The 27,262-nt window shown below is 37.6% G+C and overlaps 1 protein-coding gene across 1 annotated transcript in view; it reads left to right on the top strand.

Moving 5' to 3' along the window:
• LOC138759554 (diacylglycerol kinase beta-like) overlaps window positions 1-27,262 on the top strand; it is a 62,820-nt gene that overhangs the window by 727 nt on the left and 34,831 nt on the right. The window contains exons 2-3 of the mRNA XM_069930209.1: window positions 560-648; window positions 747-863. Of these exons, the coding sequence (XP_069786310.1) occupies window positions 560-648; window positions 747-863 (206 nt within the window). The remainder of the gene's footprint in view (window positions 1-559; window positions 649-746; window positions 864-27,262) is intronic.

The following is a 27,262-nucleotide window of genomic DNA, read 5'->3' as shown; positions in this document are numbered from 1 at the left end:
TTAATGGGTAAAGGACATTTTTTTTCCTCTGGAGAGAATTTTCAGACCTTAAAAAGAATTGATTGGATGGTTGCTGAAAGTTTTGCTGTTTGTGAGCAAACATTAAGTCAAGAGGGCAGAGCCTTAACATTAGAGACGATTCAAAAGAGAAGCCAAGAAACTGTCTTTTCTGCAAAGCCAGTGGAGGAAAGAGATATAATTTCAATTAAATCTAAGTTTGGTGGATTATTACTAGTCAATAGCATTTTAAGCGAACTGGAAACAAGGCAAGCAAATGGTTTGAATATAGATCAATCAAGGTCTTATTGAATGATGGGTGGACTCAATGAATTAAATGACCAACCCTGTTGCTTTTTTTTCCACAAAGCTATATATTACAAACAATATTTTGGTTATGGATTCTTCCTGAGGTGAAATGGGGGGGAAAAAAGCCCACACTTCATGTTTTCTTTATCACCTGCTGGCAGAGAGCAGATGTCGAGAATAAAAATAATTTTTTTTTTGTTTTTGAAAGTTTAACTTCATTTTATTGACCTACGTTTTCAATTTCTTTTTTCAGTCTGCAAGTACACCGTTCATGAACGCTGTGTGTCCAGAGCTCTTCCCTCCTGCATCAACACCTATGTCAAGTCAAAAAAGAATGCATCTGTGAGCTGTCCTCACTTATCTTTCACTGTGAATTGCACTGGCTTTACATTATAGACCTGTTCTATTTTCTAAACAAATTATACATTTGCTTCCCTTAGGTAATGCATCACTTCTGGGTGGAAGGAAACTGTCCAAAGAAATGTGACAAGTGCCATAAAACCATCAAGTGTTATCAGGGTCTTACAGGCCTTCATTGTGTATGGTGTCAAATCACTGTAAGTATTTGCAGCTCGAGCAATTCACAGATATTAATTGCCAGCAGCATGTATAAAGGACATCCCAACAGAGAAACTTCCTTTCTAGGTTGCCCTATTTTGAATGTGAATACGCAGCAAAATCTCATATTGCAGCATTATACTCCATAATATTACATAATATAATGTCATATAATTAATTTAATTTCCTTCAAATTCTGACTTAGAGGCAAATTTGCCACCACATAGCATATTTAATTCTGCATTGATGTCATTGCAGTGGCCTTGCATATTAGTTAAAATTGACCCATGCAAGTCTGGTAGCAAATAACCCTACATATTTCAACAGTGTTAATGACTTTTCTCCAATATTGGTCAGTGAATTTTCAAGCATTTAAAATGTATTTAATGCTAATATCGTGGAACATGTTTTAAAGTAGCTATCCATGTTAATTTCAATCAAAACTGATTTTAACTGCTGTTGGTGTAATTTGCAGTTTAATGACACCACTGTATAAATGAAATGCTTTAAGACTGTGGAATGAAATAATGACTCTATAATTTAATGTTATGCTTCAGATATCAACAAACAAGCCAGGTTTAGTTGCTCTGTCATAAAGTAAGCAATAGATTTATTACTCATTTTTAAATATCCAAAATATCTTTGCTGCATTTTGATGGTAATTTTTCAAAAAAAATTAAAAATGAAAATATCCATCTACTTTATGAATATTGATTCCAAATCTCCAAAAACACCCCTGACTCAGAATAGACTTATATCCTTAACAACAGGTAGTAAGATTTTCTATTCCTAGTCTTGAAAAGGGCTTAGATACATCAAAGATTGTTTTGAGCAGGGTCAACTTATGTCATTTGAACAATTAAAAAATGTTTGGTATACAATATTCTATTTTCAGTTAAGAGCATATTTAAGGGATAAACTGGGCCTGACAATGATTCCACCAAAGTGAAGTGATGTGGAGTCTCTGGTTCGAAAGGGAAGCACAAAGAAATTTACTTCAGCAATGTATTTATTACTTCAAATGAGAACCCCTAAACAGGGGGTACATAGGTTGAGACAGAGATGGCAATCAGACTTAAATATGTATTGGTGCACAAAACTTGTTCGATTTATGTTGGGACTGTATGACAAACACAATAAGGGTAAGATACTGATTGGTGCAATTTATTTTTTTGCTCCAGTTATATCTCACACCGCAAAAAAAAAAATTAAATACATTAAAATCAGACATTTTGGATCAATGCTTTAGGCGCAGTGAAGAATAAGAACTTTTTACGTTCAACTTGGGCATGTTCCAAGATAAGACCCTTTGGGGTAGATCTGGGAAAACTTAGAGGGAATTAGAGGAATTAAACTTCCCAGGACCCAGAACTATTCTTTTTGGAAATGTTGCCGGTATAAAACCAAAAATGATGTTGTCCCAACATCAAACAATATTTGTCCAGATAGCAGTGGCCAGGAAATGTATATCAGTTATTTGGAAGTCTGATTCACATCTAGGTATAGCGTTTTGAATGTGGAAATGCAAAGCTGTGTTCCCCTTGAGAAGACTACCTATAACCTAATTAAAAAGTGTGACATGTTCGTAAAAATATGGCAGCAATATTTACAAAATGTAGGTGTGAATCTTTAATTGTGCCCCATCTCACCCACAAGACCTACACAAGTGTCCCCTGAAGATCCAAGTAAACTTAGAAAATGTGAAATTTGTGGGTTGGACGACAGATCCCCCACAATCCCTGTCTCTCTCTTTCTTTTTCTTGTCTCTCTTTCTTCTTCTCTTCACATTTTCTTGGGATTAACATTTTCTGTATTAAGTTTTCATGGGAGGGTGGGGGTGGTGGATGGAGTAGGGGATTATAGCCACTATATATCATTGTTATTTTTACTCTGTATTCTATTTTTTTTCCCTGTGTTTTTTTTTGTTGATTGCACATTTGGCTTTAAAAATGTAAATAAAACATTCAAAAAAATATTGATTCCAAATATATTCTCTATTCCAGCATTTCTTGCTACCTAATCACTTCCTCCTTCTTTATCTATCATAGTTTAATTTTGTGTTCTTTATTAGCTACAATGCAAGGTCATAAGAATAAGCAGGCAATCTGCTTTGAAACCTTTGTCAATCATTCTTTTTTCTTTTTCTTTGGCTTGGCTTCGCGGACGAAGATTTATGGAGGGGGTAAAAAGTCCACGTCAGCTGCAGGCTCGTTTGTGGCTGACCAGTCCGATGCGGGACAGGCAGACACGATTGCAGCGGTTGCAAGGGAAAATTGGTTGGTTGGGGTTGGGTGTTGGGTTTTTCCTCCTTTGCCTTTTGTCAGTGAGGTAGGCTCTGCGATCTTCTTCAAAGGAGGCTGCTGCCCGCCAAACTGTGAGGCGCCAAGATGCACGGTTTGAGGCGTTATCAGCCCACTGGCGGTGGTCAATGTGGCAGGCACCAAGAGATTTCTTTAGGCAGTCCTTGTACCTTTTCTTTGGTGCACCTCTGTCACGGTGGCCAGTGGAGAGCTCGCCATATAATACGATCTTGGGAAGGCGATGGTCCTCCATTCTGGAGACGTGACCCATCCAATAGTTAAATGTTCGGAGCTGCACAAAGGTAACATACCCAGCAAAATGTTGCATGACCACTGGATTTGTCCAATACTCATGATGACATCTCCAACACTTAAATCTGTGCCTCAATTTAAAATTCTGATTCTTTCTACAGACCTTCCTGTTTTCGTAGCATCTTCCTGATTCATACCAATCTGAAATCCTCTTGTCCACCAGTCTAATGTCTTGCTGGGCCTTCAGTTGATGGCATCCACACTCTGGAATAATTTATGCCTTACTGTTTCTGCAGCCTTTTTTTTTGCTTCCTCCCACCTGTCCTCTGCATAAGACCTGATGCCAATCTTTTGTTTTAATGAGTCTCTTAAAATTAAGGGATGCAGAATACATGTGAATGCTTCTCTTATTGTATTCTTCCAACAAATGTCATTAACATAATTCCTTTTGAATATTCACATAGGTTTGACATTGACTAAATTTGATTACACGATTAGCTTTCAAAATTTCAGGAATAAGTTATTTAAATTTGTATTTATCTTCCTTGTTTCCCTCTCCTGATCAAAGCTAGACACTGAACATGTGAATGTAAGAGATAGGAGCAGCAGTAAGTCATCAGGCCTTCTCTACCATTCAGTAAGTTCATAAGATCATGGTGATCTTGTCAGCTCCACTTGTCCACCTGTTTCCCAAATGCTTGTCTATTTTTCAAAATGTCTCTGTTTCTCTCTCTCTCTCTCTGTCTCTTTCTGTCTCTGTCTCTCTCCACACACCACCCCCCCCCCCTTCGTCTCTCCACTTCTCTGTTCTCCCCCCACACCACCCCCATCACATTTAACAGGGCAGCCTCCATTGCTTCCTTGAGCAGAGAATTCCAGAGATGCATCACTGCCTGGGAGAAACATTTCCTCCTCATCTCTGTCCTAAATCTTTCCCCCTCAAATTTGAAGCTCTGTCCCCTAGTTTAGTATAACCTGCCAGTAGAAACAACATCCTTGCTTTAGTAATGTTATGTTTCTATAATACCCCCACATTCTTTTAAAACCCAGTCTCTCCTCACTTCTGGAATCAACCTGGTGACCCAAAGTCAGTATATCCTTTAACAGGGCAACATTTTGATAACAAGTTAACATATGTATATCTATTTGTATATCTGATCAATTGGATGTACCCCTCCTGTACCTTACATCATTCATTAAGGTGCAGTTGTATGGAACAAGATTTTTAAAAACACAATTACATCACTAGCATTAGAATGAATAATTAAATGAATATTTGATTCATATCTTCATTGCTGTGGGGATAATCCAGATACAAAGTGAGCATAATTATATCCATTAGGTGCAGCAACACAGTTAAGCATAGCAGTTGACACAGTGCTTTTATCGTGTCAATGATTGGGTCTGGGGTTCGAATCTCGTGTTGTCTGTAGGGAGTTTGTATGTTTTCCCTATGTCTGCATAGGTTTTCCCTGGGGGTTCCATTTTCCTTCCACCATTCAAAGCCTACTGGGAGTGTAGGTCAATTTGTGTAATTGGGCGGCCTGAGCCCATGGGCTGAAAGGATATGACTAACTTTTCAAAAAACAAATTAAGTTTCAGCATTCACAGCCAACTATCATTGCTGAATGTGTTTGAACACAAATAATGATTTCAAACCAAAAGTGTAGATCAGAACAGCACAAAAGCAGGCCCTTCAACTCACCATGTTTGTGTCAGCTATGAATCCTGTCTCAACTCATCCTATCTGGCTGCACGTGGTTTGTTCATGTGTTTGTCCAAATGCCTCTTCAACGTTGCTGCATCAACCACTATTAGTGTGTGGGGGGAAAAAAAACTTGCCTCAAAAAATCCTTTGAATTCTCCTCCTCTTACCTTCAATATTTGACTTCCCAAACCCTTTGAGATAAAAAAAAGACTAAACTAAACTATTCTTTTCATAGATGTATTATGATCTATTTTTATCTAATTGAAGAAAGTTGATCAAAAATTTAATATGCAAGGTTACCAAACTTCAGATAGCTCCTTTAAATTAATAAAATTTGATAGATTAGTTTAACACTGAGCAATACTTTTCTCTTTCTATATTTTCTTCAATGCAATGCCATAAAAATAATTTAATTGTTTAACAGCCTCACATCCTTTAAATTAGATAGTAAACCAACAATAAGAATATTCCATTTTGTGAAATTGCCATAAATTTTGCAAACCATTTCCTGAAAGAGAAAGGATGTTTCTCTTCCATCAATGATCATCATAAAAAAATGGATGAGAGCAAAAATGTATGTAAATATCAAATAGTCATCTTTTAGAGACTGCAATCAAGAAATGTAATTGTGTCCTGTTGTAATATCAATTATGGATAAAATGAAGAACTGATAATCATTTCACTTCTATCTACATCAGTGGTTCTCAACCTTTTTTCTTTCCACTCACATACCACTTTAAGTATTCTCTATGCCATAGGTGCTCTGTGATTAGTAAGGGATTGTTTAAGGTGGTATGTGGGTGGAAAGAAAAAGGTTGAAAACCACTGTTTTAATCATTGACTTGTTACGTGCACGGCTTCATAACTCCAAAGGAAATGGGCCAATGACAATTTTTCTCAAGCAAAATATTTCAGTAACAATTGGGTCTCGAGCAGTAGTTCTCAACCTTCCCTTCCCACTCACATACCACCTTCAGCCATCCCTTACTAATCACAGAGCACCGATGGCATGGGGATTAGTTAAAGTGGAAAAAAAAGGTTGAGAACCACTGATCTACATGAAAGCTCAGAATGTGTGTACTGGTAATCAAGCTCAATCTTAGTGTTGGCTACGATCTTCACTTGAAAGGGCAAACCATGATGTTAAATTGATATTCTTAAATAAGCCACCATCACATGGGCCATTCAATTTAATTCATTCCTCAAATAATAAAGGAAGAGCTGAGCCCACTAAATGTAAGAGTTTTGAAGCTGGTTAATATTCCAGTTAGAAAGTAAAGAATCTGTACACAAATATTTACCAGATTTTCCAAGATTTTCTCATGCACTAATCATGTTGGTGACTAGCTGGCAATTCCCAAAATTTACAAAAAATACAGACAAAATATCTGGTTAATTGGGTCCAATTGGGTGGCACAGTCTCCTGGGCTAAAAGGGCCTGTTACTTGTTTTAAGAAAAAATCAATCTAAACAATGCTGCTAGATTTCAATCATTACCAAGGATAGAAACGTAATCAATAGTGACATACAGTAGTAACATGCTTATTGAAGTTTAATTATGGTTCTGTAAGAATATCTTAATTACTGATCAATTTACAACCTTGCTCAAGAAAGAGCATTCCACACCTCTATTGGACATTAAAAGGTTCAAATCTTGGTACCAGGTGTTCATGATTTTAATTAACGAAATGAGAAGATATTAAGCCTTTATAAGGAGGTTGTAGTTCAAAAAATATATCAAGAATATTCAACTCAGGAATTCCGGGAAAATTAGGAATCTGGGATTGAACAAAATGCCTAATTTGTAAATATATTTAAAAACAATCTTTAAATAAATTAAATTTTACAACCAACTGTTTAAAGGATGCAAAATTGTTGTAAATATCAAGGTCTTTAAAACATTTAATACCAAATCTATGCCACTCATTAAAAGTTGTGTCTTGCAAAGAAGGTTGGAAAAGATAATTGGATATAATTAGGCTAATAAAAGAAAAACTCTGAAATTAAAAAAAAAATCTTCTAAATTGTGCCTATATTCTCAAACTGTGTTTAATGATCGGGTTGTCAGTTAATTTATATAAAAAAAGAAGATAGCGAAGACCCAAGAATTGCCAATGAGGAAATATCCTTAGTAAAATTGAATTCTTTTTTCTACCCATGTAAAATCAAGTTACATATATTGACCGCCCAATAATAAAATCTAAAATTAGGACACGCCAAACCTCCATTCATTGTTGATTTTTGAAAATGTTCTTTATTCAAGCGGGAATGTTTTCCTTGCGATATATAAGATAAAAGTGAATCAAAAAAGGATTTAGTTATAAAAATTGGTATAGATTCAAAAAGATACCAAAATGTAGGTAAGATGTTTATTTCAATAGGATTAATATGACCAATCATAGAAGTTAACAAAAGTGACCATCTCATTAGAGACAATTTAAGTAAATAGAAAAAAAATCACTCTACTTTCTTAGCCTAAACAAATTCACCATGTCCCCCAGTTCTCTTGCTGATTTTTTTTTACAGATGTACAATAGAAAATATCCTAATTGGATGCATCATAGCTTAGTACAGATAATGCGCTAACCAAGACAGCAAGAAAGTGCAGAGAGTGTGAATGCAGCTCAGGCCATCACATACACCCACTTTCTCTCCTTCAACTCAGTCTTGCTTTCTCTGGAAAAGCAGTCTGAATATTAAAGGACTCATCCCACCCTGGTCACCCTTCTTCTGCCCCCTCCTTGTAAACATGAACTTCTAAATTCAAGGAGAGTTTCTTTCCTGCTGTTATTGGACTTGTAAATGGAGCCCTCATAGGTAAAAGATGCCCTTGCATGGTTTAAACTGGGCTTTTCTCTAATCCCTGCACTTTAGAGAACTATATCCTGCACTCTTTGACTTACTGTATCACTGTAACCTGAACTTTTGTTGAAAGCAAACAATGAGAATCTGGAATAACTCAATAGGTCCAGTGGCATTCATGGGTAGAAATCATCATCCAACATTTTGGGTTGGGACCTTTTACTGAGACTAAAGTAGGAAGGGGTTATATCAAAAGGGGAAAAAGAGGAAGGGAAATAATTTGGGGAGGGCCAAGAGTAAAGGATATTGGTCAGAAGTGGGAGAAGTGGTGGGAGAGTGAGGAAGTTAGAGAAAAGTAAAAATGGGAATAAGAAAAGGTAGAAACAGTGGAAATAACTAGAGGTGGTGGGTAACTTGAAATAAGAAAATTCAATGTTCACAGGGATGGGTTTTAGGCTGTTGAGGAGAAATATGATGTGTTGTTCCTCAGGTTTACATTTTTCCTCACCCTGACAATGAATGAAACCAAGTGCAGCCATGTCTATGCGGGAATAGTGGGAAAAATTGGATTGATTGGTTACTGGGAATTCTATCCTAGAGCAATAGACAGAATGCAGGTGTTTGGAGAAGCAGTTCTTTCTATCTAGCCTCCACAACCCCCTCCCACAGTGGTCCCTCCATCTGTCTTTCAGCCTATCCCACCTTTTGTCCAGTACACTATAACTTCTTAGCCTCCTCCTCAACTCTGTTCTCTCTTTTCTCTCCCTTGTTATACTTCATACCATCTTTTCCCACTTTCACCTCAATTAAGCGACCAAACCCGAAATGTTTACTGATTATTTCTATCCATGGATGCTGTCTGTCCTGCTGAGTTGTTCCTGCAGCTAATTGTTTGCTTGAGATTCCAGCATTTGCAGTGTTTATGTTCCACTTTTTAATATTGCATGATCTGCTGAATTTAAATATGGGTTGGGCTTGCCTGGATAGCACAATAAATAAAGGTTTTCATTCCATCCCGGCACATGTGACAATAAACAATTAATTTTAAAAAATCAGTTTAGAAAATATGCCCACAAAACTGAAAAGCTCTAGAGTTTTGCCAAATCAAAGGCTTTGCATCCATATGGTTGGAATCATCAGTGTCAAGAAGGAAAATGATGGTTGAGAGGAAGGCAGCCATTGCCATCCTACAGCACTTGGTTCTTTGGAAATGAGCATTGTTCCAAATGAGGGTTGTTCCTTCATATTTGACCTCAAATTAATTTTTAATCTTTATTTAGTCAGGCAAGCTCCTCACATTTCGTGTTAGCTGGTAATTGGCTTTTACTCAGTGCTATATGTGATATCTAAACCCTGTATTAGAATCTCACGATGACTGGGTTGATTTGTAACAGCTTTGGGGTAGAGCAGATATGGAACTGATCAACCTTCCAGCAAGTCAGGCTTGTGGTATTTACAATGTAATGTTTACTTCTGTGTTGCAATGACATAAAGCTTCCATTATTGTTTTATAATGTCTGCCCATCACCTCTCCCAAACAACATCTGGTGCTCAAAAGAGCATGCAGAATTTTTGAGTTATTTAATGCTCATTATTTACTCTTCTGTTACCAAGTGAAGACTGAAGTGGAGTCCAGGTGAAATAACTGGATGACTTGTTCATTACCCATAGAAATCTAGGTTAGTTTAGTGCACCACAGGACTGAGGGATGAAACTGAGAGCCTGTTGTTAAGTAAATCTGCAATTAGCATCTGATTTCTCCCATATCCCAAAGATCTCACACTTCACACAGAGTTCATCAGAGTTTTACTTTCATGTAAGAATTTGATAATTTTATTGCTAAGTCTGCATGCTGCCAAGTTTCTGAGCTGCTATTTATCATTGAATTTCAATGGCTCATTGAGGTGCATTGATTTAATGTTGTATTGCCTGGTGAGCATTAATTAGCATACAAGTAGCCTCACCACTGGGGTTGGGAATTAGTGTGACAAATGTATGAGATTACAGTGCCATGCCACTGAATTGCACCACAATGAAGCTTTGGACTCCTTGGCAAATTAACCATATTTGGGATTTAATTTCCTGTTGCTAAGTTACCTATGGTAAGTGAACTTTTCTGCATAAATTATCTTTCTCCAGTCAGGGATCAGGCACTTGACTTCAGACTTAAAAAAAATGCTGATTGAATACATTTCCTCTTCCCTCATTCTAGTTATTTAAGGAAAGTAGACTGTATTTGAGAGTCAATCATAAAGTCTGTTTTCCTGGCCACTTGTGTATTTTATTTTTCATGTGAGGTAATATTGGCAGTCACTATTATTTTAATAGGTAAAGACAAGTATTAATTATCAGACATTATAGTGTTTTATTTGACCAGTAGGCCTGAGGATTGCTGGTGTGAGATTCAGACTTGTTTCCAAACCTTTTTTTCAACAAAGAGAATACACACATTCAACCTCATTGGCTGTGTATTTTGTTGCCTAGTAACCTGCAGAGTTTGTTGAAGTGTAAGGTGGCTATTTGGCTTTGCATTATCTATTATCTAGAATAGATGTGAATTGAGAGGATAACTTTTAAATATGAAGAAATTGGAGTATTGTGCTCAAGATATGGGTGGGATGGGTGGGTTGACAGAGTGTGTGTCTTTCATGCTCCTATTTAGCTGGCTTTAATATTCTTTTGAGACTTTGGCACCATCTCAGGAATTGCTAGAGAAAACCCAAGGACTCAGCCAATAATAGCAAATGCAGGTACATGCATTAGACACAATTTTTAAAGGAACTTTTTATCATATTGAGAAATGACTATTTGTCATGCTTTCTTGCTGTACTGCTTCCATTGAAAGACTGACCAGCTACCAATAGGATGCTATTGTTTTTTTTTAAATGATAAGAATTGACTGGCTTGCTTTGTTGGATAAATTATTTTAAGATTTGTGCTGTACAGAGTAATTGTCATTTCGAAAAATGCAGGTTAATCATGGAAAGTCAGCTTGGGTTTATTAAGTATGGGTGTATTTGGCTTTAATTGCATCTTTAATAATGGTAACAAGGAGTGAGATATATTAACACTGTCATCTTCGCAGACTTTCTTGGTAAATGCTCCATCATTGCCTTCCAAATATAAAATTCAGTGGAATCTGAAGACTTGAATATGTTTATTATTGTGAATATAAAATTTGGAAGTGTGTATAACACTGGGGAACAGGATGATAACAGATCAGTTGAGCAAAAAAGTTGCAAATCAAATGCAACACTAGATTGGGGTCAACAGGGTCCTGAAGCACGCCCTCTCTTCTCAGCTCTATCATAAGGATATTTATTAGGCAGACAGAAGAAAAGTAATATCCCCCCCCCCCCCCACACCACCAATCCTAGAGAATCTCTTGATCCATGACCACTCAGAGTGGAAAAGCAGCATTCAGGATGCATTGAGAACATGGCTATAAAGCCATACATTGAGGGCACTCAGAGGCCATGTATATGAACATACAAAACTGGAGTAGAAGCAAGTCATCCTCCATTAAGAGATTCTGTCTGAGAAGCCACAGCAGAATAGATTGTGCCAGGCTGAAGAATTATAGTTATGCATCGCGATTAGTTGGCCAAATAGCTGGTCACATTGGGTGAGGTTTTGGTGATCAGCTAATCTCTCTTTTTACTGCTAATTTTCTCTCTTCTTAACTTCTTGTCCTAAACGGTTTGTTTTATGCTGAAACAAATATGTCCCTGTCCTCTCACTCAACAAAAAGACCATTATTTATCATTGAACTTGGTTGTTGAAAGTAACAGCCTTTTCTTCTAGGGAGACAGCACAACTGGCTTTGGTGGAATATCTAAATGTCATTTTTCAGGAGGGGTCTCAGAATAATAGATAAGTGAGGAACAAAGGCTAACCACAGGGGGAGTGTGACCAATGTAAATCTGCCATGACTGGCGAGACTAGTTCAGCCAAGTTGGCACAAATGGGCTCAAGTTAATTATTTTCATAGTTTTTGTGGTCAAGGTGATCACTGCCTTAAAACAGCTTAAATGATCAGGGAGAAGCTCAGCATTAAGTTTTATTTTGAAAATTTTATTTAATATTTTCATAAAATTATACATAAAATACATAATACAAAAAACAAAAAAAAACTCCCCCTCTCCCCTTAACTAAACTAAACTACCCCCCTCACCCCACCAAGCCTAAAACACACAATAGACGGGTATTACATAGTAACTGTTTGGTGTGCCAACTCCACACAAGTCATTTACTTAAAATCTATAGCCATATATTTTAAATATGGACTCCACATTTCAACAAAAAAAGAATAATTATTTTGTAAATTATAAGGTATTTTTTCTAAATATAGACATGATTGTAATTCATTATGCCATCTTCGTACACGTAATTCTACATCATTTTTCCATGTAACAGCTATACTGCTAACCCTAATCGTACAAAAGCTAAATATGGTTTATTCATTTGGAGCTTTGTATTTAATACATTCATATAACCCAATAACACATCATTGGATCTAATTGCAAATCTATTTTGAACAAATCTCTCAAAAACTTTACAACTTTTTCCCAAAAGAATTTAATTTTCCCACATAACCAAACTGAATGTATAAAAGTACCTCTATGTTCCCCACATCTAAAACACAAATCAGAAAAACTAAATCCATATTTCTTCAATTTTTCAGGCGTTAAATATAATTAATGTACAAATTTTAATTAACCATATTATATCTCACATTAAGCAATTTTGTTACACATCAGTACACATATTTGACCATCCTTCCCATGACAAAACCATATCTAAATCTTTCTCCCATTTCTCCTTCATTTTATATATATCCACTTTTTCCATTTTCTCCTGTAGTAACCTATATATATCTGAAATAAATCCCTTTTCACCTTTATCTGCAATTAATAACTCAAACTTCATTTGACTTAGCAAAACTAAATCATGTCCAAAGTGTATTTTTTTAAAATTCTGAACTTGATAATAAGCAAATAAGGAATTTTGCAAAATACCATATTTCTCCCGTAATCTATTAAATGTAGAAAGTCTTATTGCCTCAAAACAATCCTAGCATTAAGTCTGACAATATTTCACTTACTCCAAACTAAACAACAGATGATCAAATTAAATATGAGGTACTAAATATAATGCTGATGAACTGGAAGACCTTGGAATGCAAGTCATAATTGCCTAAAAGTAACACTGAGCTGGGAGATGGTCAAGAAGAATGCATGTTTCATGATTGGCATAATTGGTTCATAGAATATAAGAGTTGCAATGATGTGTTGCAACTTTAAAAGAAAACACTGACTGGACGATTGAATGGAGGCCTGAGGCCACATTATTCCTTTGGATTAACCAGGATGTTACCTCAGTTGGAGGACTCTAGTTAAGTAGAGATATTAGATTGGCTGGACTTGTTTTCCTTAGGCCAAATGAGACTGAGGGGTGATGAGATGAAGGAGTATAGGAGACATAAATAGGGTAGATAGTCAAGAACTTCTTCCACGGTACAGATGCCAAAAAAGACATTAGGACATACATTTCAGGTGAATGGGAAAGGTTTTAAATGGGCTCTGAAGGGTATTTTTTTAACATACATTGATTGATTTCTGAATATTTTTGTCTATGGAGTGATGGAATCAGATATAATTATTATGTTTAAGATAAATTTAGATAAACATTTAAATAGGCACAGTAAAGAAAGATATGACCCAATTGTGGTAAACTTGGGCAGAAAGGCTGACTTGAATGTGGCGGGGCAAAGCGTCCGTTTCTATCTTGCACAACTATGATAATGACTATGCAGGTCCCATGCATATAATAACATAAGAAATGGGTGCAAAAGTAGGCCATCTGGTCTGGCCTGCTCCGCCATTCAATGTGATCATGGCTGATTTGATGATAGGTTCATCTCCACCTACCTGCCTTTTCTCCAAAATCCTTAATTTCTTTACTTTGTAAAAATCTATCCAACCTTGTCTTAAATATATTTATTGAGATCACCTTGTCCTAGGTAAACTTGTACCTCTCACTTTGTTCGTTTTAGATTGGTCACAGTGTTTGAGCTACCGAAAGAAAACAGACACACACACTGAGAGCACTTCAGTTTATACAAATCTTTATTACTAAATCTAAAGCTGAATTCACACTACAATATGCAAGCCCTTCCCAATTATACTTATCAACGCCTGGACTGGTCCCAACTGCCGAAGCGAGGCAACGACGTCACACTTGTAGTAGATGGTCTAGGCGCCGGTAGCAGCTTCTCCACCTCCCTCGACTGGGACGTTGGTTGGAGTCTAGAAGTTCTTCTTCTTTCTGAGAGATGTTGCCACCTCTAGGAGACTCTCAAACTTCAGCAGTGGGACCATGGCTTATATTACCCAAAAATTGTTTACTCATAGCTTATCTCTTTGAATAAATGATTTCATTATCTTCAAGGTGTCCTGACAGTCTGCGACCAACAAAAGGCAACTGCATCTCTGGGCCTTATGGTGGAAATTAGATAATGTCTACTGATTTATATGCATCCTGGGCCTCATGGTGTAAATTAGATTATGCCTTCCGATTCAACTGCATCCCTGGGCCCCATGGTGGAATTTAGATTATGTCTTCTGATGCAACTGCATCCTTTCTTGCATAAGCTGGTCTAAATCCTCCATTACACACTTCCACTGCTTCAATGGGCAGAAAATTCTACAGATTCACCACTCTCTGGGAAAAGCAGTGTCTCCTCATCTCTGTCCTAAATCTACTACCGTGAATTTTGAAGCTGTGTCCCTTAGTTCTGGTCTTCCCTACCAATGGAAACAACTTTCTTACTTCTATCCTATCTTTGCCTTTCATAATTTTATGTGTTTCTATAAAATTCTTATAAATTCCAATGAGTCAATCTTTCCTCATAGGCTAACCTCCTCATCTCTGGAATCAACTTGGTAAGCCTCCTTTGCACCACCTCCAAAGCCAGTACATCCTTCCTCAAGTTAGGAGACCAGAATTGTATGCAGTACTCCAGATGTAGCCTCTCTGATACCTTCTACAGTTACACCATAAATTTCCCACTCTTGAATTCCATCAATCTAGCAATGAAGGCCAACATTCAATTTACCTTCTTGATAGCCTGCTCCACCTGCAAACCAACATTTTGTGATTAGTCATGCACAAGCACTCCAAAGTCCTACTGAATGGCAGCATGTTGCAATTACTTGCCATTAAAAGTGCCATTTGCCAACATGGTACTTCCTCTGTCAGACTGCTGCCCACTATATCTCTCTGCAAACTCTGCAGACAATTTGTTTTTCCACTCAATTTAGTGTCATCAGCAAACATAAGATACATTACACTCTATCCCCTCTTCCAGATCATTTATGTATATCGTGAGCAGTTGCGGGTCCAGCACCAACCCATGTGGCACACACCTTGCCACTGATTACCAACCAGAAAAACACCCTTGAACCCCAACTCTCTGCTTTCTATTGATTAACCAATCCTCTATCCATGCTAAATCATCACCCCCAACTCTATTCATCCTTATCTTCATCTTCAGTATAAATCTTTTATGCAGCACCTTATCGAACACCTTTTGGTAATCCAGATAAACAATGTCCTTCTGCTTCCCTCTAAAAAGGATATAGGCAAAAGGCAGGGGACTATGCTTCCCCCTAGCTACCACATTCATTATATCTTCAAAGACATCCAGTAACTTTGTCAAACAGGATCTGTCTTTGCTGAATCCATACTCTGTCTGCCTGATCGATCCGTTTTGCCCCAGATGCCTCGCTAAAATAACTGGCCCATAGTTCTCTGGCTTTTGTCAGCATCCTTTTTTGAATAGTGGCGTGACCTTCACTGTCTTGCAATTCATCAGGACCTGCCCAAATTCCAGAGAATTTTGGTAAATTATCATCAAAGCCTCAACTATAACTTTTGCTGTTTCTTTCAATACCCTGGGATGCTTTCTATCAGGAGCAGGGAACCTGTCTATATTTAGACCCTCAAGTTTTCTGAGTACTACCTCTCAAGTGATAGCTATTACATCCAGGTCACCACCTCAATCACATCCATAATATCTGTCTTTAGTCTGGTCACTGTATTCTCCATCATGAAGACTGACACAGATTAATAAATCAAAGCCTTAGCAATGTCCTCATTACCCAATATCAATTCCTCCTTCTCTTCCAAGGGACCAACCTTTCTTTTGCCATTTATATAATTATAAAAAATTTACTGTCTGTTTTTATATTTTGTGCAAATCTTTTCTCATAATCTAACGTATCTCTCTTTATTGCTCACTTAGTGGTTCTCTGATGCTTTTTTAAAGTTTCACAATATTTTAGTTTCCCACTGCTTTTGGCTACTTTGTACGCATGAGCTTTTAGTTGAAGCCTTCTTTATTTCCTTAGTTATCCAAGGCTGGCTGTCCCCACCTTTACTGTCCTTGCTTTTATCTGGAATATACTTTTGTTGACCACTGTAAAAATTCTCTTTGAAAGTCTTCCACTCTTCTTCAATATAGCCTATGTTCCCAGTCTACCCTGGCCAGCTCTTCCCTCATCCCTTTGTAGTTTTCCTTGTTTAGGCATAACACACTGGTTTTAGATTGAACTATTGTACCCTCCATTATTCAATCACACTGTGATCACTCTTTCCAAGAGGATCTCTAACTACAAGATCACTAATTTTACCTGTCTCATTTGCACAGGACCAGATCCAAGATGGCATGTTCCCTTGTCTGCTCAAGAAAACCATCATGTACATCTCAACCAACCTGATTCACCCAGTCTACGTGCATGTTAAAGTCTTCCATGATAGCTGCTGTTTCATCCTTTCACGCCTCTGATATTTAATGGTTTAAATTGTTTAATGGTTTTAATTGCCTGTGGCTCTGTAATATTATCATTGGGTGGTCTATAGAGAACTCCCACTCGTGTTTTATTTTCTCCTTTATTCCTAAACTCTACCCAGATGGAGTCAATATTTTGCTCCTTAGACCTTACATAATCTCTCACTGATCTAATCCTAAATTAAGAGCACTATCCCACCATGCTTTCCTTCCTGCCTGCCCTTCCTTACTTTCCTGATATCCTTGGATATTTAATTCCCAATCTTCTCCACCCTGCAACCACGTTTCTATATATAATGGTTTAAAGCTTCATAAATCACTAATGTTTTGCACCTTGATTCCAGAAAGTACCTGTAGATGAAATCCTTGTAAGAATGCAGGATTATTGCATTCACTCAAATATGTACCCGTTGGCTTTCTGTTCACTGAAACTGTGGATGCTGTGAGTTTACAGAAGGGCAACCATTAACTATCAGAGTGAAACAGAGCTAATAGTTAAGATTGAAGTCTTTGGTTGACTTGATGAAAGGTAATTGACCTAAAACATTAACTCTGTTTCTCTGACAACAGACATATTCAGACTCTCTGTTGCTTGTCACCCCAGTTACGAGAGAGCACAACCCATATGCAAGTAATCTGACGTCATTTATTTCTATTTTTTTACGAGCACAGCTTAGGACCAAACTACTTACAAGAATACAAGGGCTTGCGTCAAAGCATCCGATGCTAGTTACCTTCAGTCATATAGCCCAAATCAAGAACACAATACCAAGAAACTTACCACTAAATACTGCTGTTCCTAAATGCTGTGCTCCTTTTGTTATATCTGGTTTATTTCACAGCATTTTCAAGGCAAACATGGCAATATTTTATTTTTATAGGCCAAATTTAGAAATACTCAGTAAATCCTAAATGGCAAGAATGAAGATTAACAAGGATTTTTAAAATTCACCCATTATAATACTTTACTTTCAAATAGGAGTGTACTTTAATGAAAGAAAAGTCTTCACTCTAACAATGAAATACTGCATTGGAATATTATCTGTATCATGTATAATATGTAATTACTCTGAGATTGGATGCTAATGTGAAACATCAACTCCACAGTGTAGTGTCTTCAGAGCTTTAATTGTTCATCTGAGGTTCGTTTTCTGGATTATGTGGTTGCAAGAAAGATTTATTCATGCAGAACTTGACACTGGAGACTTGCTTTGACAGCCTTCAGTGCAATTACATTACTCAAAAGAATTGCTAGACTACCTAAGGATTTGAGGTATTAGAATTGAAGTCCTTGTCTGGAAATGCAGATTTCTGTAACTTTTAATGGGTATGTGATTAAATGGGACATTGGCTCAGTTTATTGCCAAAAGGTAGCTATATACAGTTCTGTTGTGCATTTGCTCGCTGTAAATGTAATTGCCTGTATTAGTTCATTGAGGATTTGAGGTCCATTTTAGGATTTGATTTCATCATCTGGAATGGAGCACTCCTGTGTCAGCAGTGAGCATAAGGTGGGATCCTAAAGGCATGGAGCAGTGCTTTGAGATATGTTTTAGATGGCTGGATGCACATAAGCACCAAAATTCTTACTTGCTGCAGCCAATCAAGTATTTTAGTTTCAAAAATTATGTTCATATACATCTATTCTTGTAAAGAAAGAGATATATTTTTTTTTAAATGATAATGTTCACGATTACAGTTAGGACAAGGAAAAAAAATGGTGCTGACAGGTAAACTAGGAATGGTAGGGTAGTAGTGGGAGGTGAAGATCTGATGCAGTTGGGAAAAAAAAACTGTTTGTGAACCTAGAGGTGCTGGACATCAAGTTTCTGTGCCTTCTTCCCAAACGAAGCAGTGAGAGGAGGTTATGACCAAGGTAATGAGGATCTGTCATTGATATTGGCTGTCATCTTGATGCAGTGCCTCATATAGATATCTTCAATGGATGTCAGAGCCTGTGATGGACCTGGCCATGTTTACTTCTTTCTGAGACTTTTGTGTTGCTGAGCAGTTAGCAAACTTTAAAGAAGATCATTAAAATAATATTTATTTATGGAAAGTGAAGGATTGCCATGGGAAATTGGAGCAAATTGGTAGGTAAATGGGAATCGTAGCAATGAGAATTTCAGTGACAAATATGTAAAACAAGATGGTGGCAGTGGATCTAACCAAGATAAAATCTTGCAGTGTATGTGATGGAATGGAATGTGCCAGCTTTTCTGTTCAGGGCTGAACTGGGCACTGGTGACGTAAATAATTTGCTTCAATCTGGAAAATTGAGGGAACCAGTAGTGAGAGTATGGATGTGTTATGAGGTTTTAGTTTTTCTCATGTTCAAATAAAGTTTGTCTATTCCAGTGTTGAATGCGAGCTGTCTGACAGCATAGACACAAGGCAGGGTGTGAAAAAGTAAAGCTGGTTTATATTAGGATTAAATAAAGGACCTCATACCTAAGAAATCCCTTGAGTTACTTTACATCAGTTAAGATCATGAACTGGAATCCTGAGGCACTCGCCATGTCTAGCTGGGCCTGTTCTGTGATGCTATGAGGCCTGCTGAGTTCCTCCAGCATTTCTGTATTTTAACTAGAATCACAGTGTTTGCAGACTTTTATGTTTCACTGCACATTTCACTTCTAACTTGAGAAAATGCATCTGCAGATTTTTGGAGTGATATGGCAGAAAGAGAGGAGCTAAATAATGGATCTTTAAAGAGATTTTCCACATTAGATGTTCAAAAGCAAATCCAGGTGAGGGCAGTCAGACTGAGCACCAGAATTGTGATCAGAGAAAGTAAACCAGGAGGAACCAGCAGCATTCTACAGGATAGGTATGATTCATGGACTTAAAACAAAGTCATTGCTCAGGTATTTGATCCTTTATCAGAACATGACAATGTGCTTGGTGAGAAAAGGACTCTTTGACACAGATGGAAAAGGCAGCCAAAGAATTATGGCAGGAAGAGTCCTTTTTGGAATGCTAAAAGTTAAGGGAAGAGAAAGATGCACCTGGCAATTGAATCCTGTTGAAGGTGAAAGAAATTGCAAAGACTTTAATTGAAGGTGGATGCTTGTGGGGCAGGAGATGAAGACTATGGGAAGATTATCTGGGAGGGGGAAGAAAGGCACAATTAGAAGTATGAGAAATGTAGAAGATGGGGTTGAGATCTCTGTTGAATTTGTTGGAGTGGTAGTCATGGTTTAGGAAAAAGGAAGACCTCCATGTGGAAGGTCATGAGGACAAATACAAAGGTGACAGCAAAGCAATGAGAATAGAAGGGATTTCTTGCAGGAAGCAAGATAGGGGATGTTGTAGCCAGGATAGCTGTGGGAGTTTGTGGACATATAATGATGGGGAAATTAGTGTGTTTAACCTTCTCAAAGATAAAATGGAGGGGAAAAGCCAGCAATTATATAAAATATGGAGTAACTTTGCTTAACGTTTTCAGTGCCAGTGAAGCTAGCTGATTCTTGATTTCATGCTGTGGAAAGGATCTTGTGCATTTGTGAGCCTCTGCATTTTGCTCAGGTAACAACTGTCGCATTGGAAAAATGTTTTAAGCAGACTCCTGTGAAGCACGACGTGGTTCCAAGAATTTTACTTAAAAAGCTGGCCTTAGTCATCAAAATGATGATTTTGAAATGTATCTGTTGAGTACAAACGTACTCATTGAAGTGAACTCTAACCCTGCTCCGAGTGTACGTAGACCTGCAGCACTTAACTGGTACTAATTCCAATGTCACTTCTGCAGGCCCTGTTAACCTGGGGAAAGGCAAAAATACCACATTCCTACAGGGGAGACATTCTTTGGAAGTTGTGTCTGATATAACTTCACACAGCCTTGGAAAACCTTCAGGGAAGGATGACGTGAGTCAGCTATTCCTGATTTTCCAACAATAAATTGACGGTCTTTTTAAAAAAATAAAATGTTTATTCAAATGTACCATCTTCTCTCAGATAAAAAATTATACAAGAAGTAGCAGCATTAACAGTTGTTAAGCAAATATACTAATTTAGTCTGGCACTTCAGTGATATCCTGCCTCGGCAGATATGTTGTCTGGCAGATGAGACATCGAGCTGAGGCTCCATCTGCCTTGTCAGGTGGATATATTAAAAAAATCTGTCAGCATTTCTCTTGGCATCAAAATAAACATATATCCAGCAACCAACACCAGGAAAAGCAAATAAACATAAAATTGATCTCACTACTCTCTGAGCAAATCTACTGACCGTAAATTGGCTGTTGCACCTTGCTTAAAAAAATCTTGTTACTGTGCTTTAAAATTAATTGCTACCCATGCCATATTTTGGAACCTTGTTCAAAAGGCAAGTACATGTAAAGATCTCACCCCAATAAGTCCTATATTTCATACTATTTAATAATGAATAATTTGATGAAATTGACTGTTTCACTCTTTACACAAATACCACAGTATTGAATATATTGCCTATTTAAAATAATGCATTTATTATGATGTCCTTCTAATCCACTTCAAATGATCTTGCAGAGAAACCTGAGTTCACATCATTGCATGCTTTTCACCACAAGGGGCAGTCTTTCCCTGATGCTTAAGATGGCATGACTAAGTATTGTATCAAATCTTCACAACTTTCTGAAAACCTTTTTTTTTTGGGTGAGCACATGCTACCCAACTTCTTGTTTTTTTTTAAAAAAAGATTTAAAAAGTAATGCATATCAGGATACATAATTTAATACTTGAAATACAAATTTGCGTGGATGAAGTAGCGTGGCAGCATTGTCAGTTGGTGGATGAGAAATTACTTATTTTTATGTCAAAGCATTCTAAGCAATCACTTAATGCCCCTCTTGCTCTATCACTGGAGCTACATTCCCTCTACTTCAGTTTTCATATTTTGTAACAATTTTTTTAAAATCAGCAGTGCCCCACTGCTTGCTCTTCAGACTGAAATTCTTCATTTTAGGATATTTCTTTTCCCCAGCACCACCTCCTTTCCATGAATGTCTCCTGTTTCTGTAGCCGTGGAGGCTTCCATAGCATCTTTTTCTCTCCCTTTCAAGGAATCTCTTGGTCTTTTTTTGACTTTGTGGGATCCTCTGCCTCAAGACAGAATGAGGAAGGAACATTTAGGATACAATTAACAACTTTGAGTTTATGTGTACTCAGAAGCCTTGGGTAAGCAACACGTTACTTCACAAATCACACACAGCCGGTCCCATAAGGTTCCTGCTGTCCCATTTGTAAAAAAATAATTTGTCACCTTTGAGCCCACAAAATCAGAATGGAAGCAAACTGTCTCAATATTGATCCATTGCCCAAAAAGAAGAATTTAATGCATTTTCTCTCCATTTCTGTTAATGTTTGTATTTAAGCAACTTGAGGACATTTGTAGCTCCAGCCTTATTTTCTTTCAGCTGCAAACACAATGATAAATTGGTGTATTTAAAACTGTGTATGCACATGCGCAGACGCACAAACTTATGGAAAGAGAAATAGTTAACACTTTTCCTTCAGTGATGCATTGATGAGGCTGGGACGTATGCCATGATCAGGTCTTAGAGAGTACTGAGGAACAGAGGGACCTTGGAGTATGTCTTTAGAGCCTTGAACGTGGCAATGTAGATAAGCAGCATGGAGAGGAAAGCAAATAGATACAGGGTTCATTTGTCAGAGCACTGAATACAGAAGTAGAGGTTATGCTCCAGCTTTAGAAAATTTTGGTGAGACCTCAGCTATTGTATTACATGGAGTTCTGATCACCAAGGTTTAAAAATTATGTGCCAGTATAGAAAAGGTTCACTTGGATTTCTTTTGGATGAAGCAGCTAGGGAGAAACTGGAGAAGCTCCATCTTTTCTCCATTGAAAAGTTCAATGTAGAAAGTTCTGATTTATTGTCAAAGTACTTAGATGACATCACATACAACCCTGAGATTCTTTTTCCTATGGGCCAGGCAGAATTCCTACTTTTTGGTAACTGTAAACTGTACTCGAGAAGTATATGTACACAAAAGAGAGAGAAATATAAACCAACAGACTGTGCAAATACACAAAAACAAATATTCAGTAATAAATAATGTGCAAAGAAAGAGTTCTTAAATGAGTCTCTGATTGAATCTATTGTTTAGGTGGAAGGGTAGCAACTGTTCCTGAACCTGGTAGTATGAGTCCTGTGACACCTATACCTCTTTCCTGATGGTAGGAACAGAGCATGTCGTGGGTGATGTAGTTTCTTGATGATTGTTGCTGTTTCCCAATGGCTAGTAGATAGTGGGGAAAGTTTTTCCTGTGATGTACTAGGCTCTGTCCAGTACTGTTTGCAGAGCTTTCTACCCAGAAAAATTGGTGCCCCAATAGCAGGCAGTAATGCAGCCAGTAAGCACATTTTCCACTATATATCTGCGGAGGTTTGCCAAGATTTCCAATGATATATCAAACTTCTGCAAACTCCTGAAGAAGTAGAGGCGCTAACATGCTTTCTTCAGGATGATATTGGTATGATGGGTCCAGGAAAGGTCCTCAGAGATAGTGACTCCCAAAAGTTTAAATTTGCTTACCCTCTCCACCTCTGATCGCCTCCCCCCCCCCCCACCCCACTGATCACTGTATTGTACACTTCTGGTTTTTGCATCCTAAAGTCATCAAACAGTGCCCAGATCTTTCTGATACTGAGTGAGAGGTTGTTGTTCTAACATCATTCAGCCATGTTTTCAATCTATTTTCTGTATGTTTATTTTTCACCCCTTTTTTATGCACCCACAATGATGGTGTCATCAGCAAATTTGTAGATGGTGTTGTTGAGCCGAGCCATACAGTCATAGGTGGAAAGCAGGAAGAACAGGGAGCTCTGGTGCTGATGGAGATGTTTTTGCCAATCTGCACTGATTTGGGTCTGGAGCTGAATAGATCCAGGATCCAATTGCACAGTGGGTTAGTGAGGTGCAGATCTTGGAGTTTGCTAATCAGTTTTGAGGGCATGATGGTATTGAATGCCAAGCTGTACTCAATAAAGAGCATCCTGATGTCAGCATCTTTACTTTTCAGCTGACCTAGAGTTTTCAGGTGACCCAGTGAGATGGCATCTGCTGCAGTAGGGAAATGGGAATGGATCCATATCACCACTCAGTGAAAAGTTGAAATGCTTCAATACCACCCTCCCAAAAACACTTTGTTACGTATGTGATTTAAGCAGGTTACTATGTGGAGAATATTGAGGCAAACAATTGAGTTTTCAAAATCACTGGATATCATATGTTTTCAAAAGGTTTGTTTACATTTAAAAAAAACAGGGATTATGATAGACAACTTCAAGCTAAAAACAAAGATAATTTCCGATTTGCTGTATCACGTAGGTTGGAGAAACATTAAATTAACTTTTATTGAATTTAGCATGGCATTGACTTCCAAGTACCTCTGGACCAAGCTCTAAGGTTGATTGCACATGTTGCCTAACAAATGTGATGAGCCTAGGGTTTGTCTTGGTCACCAGTTCTGCAACCGAAGTAGAGTTCCTAGGCTTTCTTAATAAGTGCAGTCATGCTATATATTTGATCCGTTTACTCACCACAAATGTAACTTAATGTTTAACAGCTGATGTGACATTGATGAGACATTTCTGCTGTATTAAACCTTCCTGAAGACAATAAATGCTATTGTTAAGTACACTTACTATGCTATTACCTGAATAACATGTATGTTAACATGCGTTCAATCTATATCATTTTAATGCATAGCATTTATATATGTGAGCTGCTTTTATAGCCTGTCTGCATCTATCCTGAATAAACATGCTCAGGCCTAAGACAACTTTTGCATAGCACCCGCACTGAGTCCTGGCATGCTTGGACTGAGCAAAACAGCTTTCTTTGTGGACAATATACTAGTAGACTTAAAATATGACAGGAAATCACATAAAATAGGCTATATCTAAACAACAGTGCTTGATAGGAAAAATTTAAAGTGAATGTCGTGATCATCAACCTAAAATCCAAAAATACACCCAAAAGTGTTCAGGAAACAAAATCTTCATTTCCATTGAAACTATCAATGCCTTCAAGAGAGTTGAGGGTAAGAAACATTTCACCATGTTAAAAATGGATGAAAATGAAAATATGGATTTAGTGTAAAGAGAGAATTTGAGAAGGGGGAACCTTCTTCATCCAGAAAATGAAGAGAACTTGGAATGTATTTTCAAAGAAAGTGATTGAAGCTGGATTGCTAACAAGTACTCCCTGACTTGCGATCTATGCAATATTGAATTTGGGCACTTAACTCTCGCACATGCACCAACCGAACTCCAATATGTGAACCCACCGCACATGCATCAATCAAAAACTCACGCATGCACATAGGGATCAGAATGGCCACACCCAGTGTACAGACCCCAGGACACCGACTAACAAAGTAAGTATGCACATTTTGGCTCCTCTGTGTGCTGTATCCCTATTATAGTTTGTAAATGACAAAATGTAATTAAAAATGTTTGCTTTAAGACTTTGGTACACCACATGCATGGGCAAAATTCCGACGCGTCCATTTCGAGATGTGATAGATCCTTTGGTCCCAATTGCGGTCGTAAGTCAGGGAGGACCTATATTCTATGTCCAGATGAGTGTTTGAATCACTTACACAGTGAGAGGTTTGGATTTAGGGCTCGCTGATGCAGTTAATGCAAGAGGCCATCATGAAAGAGTATGGCAAAATGTATGGGCACTCTTTGACTGTGTGAACTTCTGTTCTAATCACCTTAACAAAATGTCATTTTAAAACCAAATTCTTTGAAAGGACAGAACAAGTGGATTCTCTGACAAGCACATGACCAGACCAAAGCTTTGGAAGCGTCCTGAAATCTATCAAAATTATCATTTTATCAATTGGAGAGTCCTCTGCATGTGTTTTGTTGATTGGGCTTGTTCTAACTAGTGATCAGCATATCAATATCAGACTACCTCTAGAAAGATCTCAATATATGTTGAAGTAATAGACACAAGCCATGTAAGTAACATAGGTAATATTTGTGGATACATATGTCAGTTTGCATGATCTTCCTTGTGCATTGTTTGAAGATGTTAATGGTCTAGCAGTTCCTTGGGCTGTATCCAATCTTTATTACCCATTTCTTCATGGTAACCTGATGAGGTGCCACGCAAAAAGTTATTGGAAAAATAAAAGCTGTGTCAGAAGTTACAAAATGGCATGGACAGAAGATTGGCTGACAGAAGTGAGAGTAGGCATAAATGGGTCTTGATCTAGTCAGCTAAATGTAGCGAGCAGTGTGTTACCAGGATCAGTGTCAAGCCTTGAATTTTTACCAATGTGTAACTTATGTGGGTGAATGTATCGAGCTGCAATTTTGACACCATTGGTCAGTGTGAAGTTTACACATTATCCCGATGGCTTTGGATTCTTCTCAGCTTTAAAATGTATACTGTGAGGCTACTATAAATTCACCCATAGTGTAGATTAATGATAAAAGAATTGAAGGGAATTGCAGGGAAGTTGATGGGTATAAATGTTTTAGGTGAGCATAAATATGCTGCTGACATGTGTAAAGAATGGAAACTCGGTTGCAAAAAGGACATAAGGAGGCAATAAATATAGATAATGTGAATGTGCAAAGACGGTGAGAAAACATGAAATTGACCACTTTGACAGAATTTAAAATAAGTAGTTATGCAAATTGTGAATGATTCCAGAATTCTGGCATGTAGAGGAATGTATGTGTCCAAGTGTATGATTTTCAAAAGACATGTCAATCAGGAAAGTTTAATGCATGTCAATATCAACCTCCAATTTCTCTCCATTCTCTCCATTTGCCTCATTCATCCAACTCCCCACCCCCTTCCCTTTCTTCTATCAGGGAGCATTGTTCCCCCTCTCTATTTCACCTCTTAGCTCCTTTCTGTTTTCCCTCTCTCTACCTCTATCAACCCCTCACCAGCAAACCTGTACTCTACCATGTCTTCCCTTTCTACCTTCCCCCCTCATCTTGTTAGGGTGTTTGACTGATTTCTGGCTTGAAGAAGGTCTCAGACCTGAAATGTTGGCTGTCTATGCTGTGTGACCTTCTGAATTTCTCCAGCAGTTTTGTGTACTGTCCTTATCCTCTGTTCGTTTTGGAAAATAGCGTATTTTTAAAGCAAAAGGACATGGACAACTGACAGGCAAGGAAGGTGGAAAGGAGTTGCCGCAGGACCAGAATGTGGAATTGATCAGATTAGCCTTGAAAGTCAAGTGGTTTACTCCACTGCCTGATTTGTATGTTCATATCTGGGAAACTTTCATAAATGTACTAAACATTACTACTTTAATAAACTGTACATATTGCTGTGTCCCAAATTTTATGGTACCCTGAAATGTGCCATCAAAATGTACACAAATACCCTTTATTAAAATCTGTAATTTGCATTTTAATCACGTGTGAATTGTTTGATTACAAATTTAAATCTGTAGAGCACAGGTGCAAATAAAGGAAAAAAGTGTCTTTGTCCCAAATATTATGGAGA

This window comes from Narcine bancroftii, chromosome 1, assembly GCF_036971445.1.
Source record: "Narcine bancroftii isolate sNarBan1 chromosome 1, sNarBan1.hap1, whole genome shotgun sequence".
Classification (NCBI taxonomy): Eukaryota; Metazoa; Chordata; class Chondrichthyes; order Torpediniformes; family Narcinidae; genus Narcine; species Narcine bancroftii.
The sequence above is the reverse complement of the archived record's forward strand: the minus strand, read 5'-3'. Positions and strand labels throughout refer to the sequence as shown.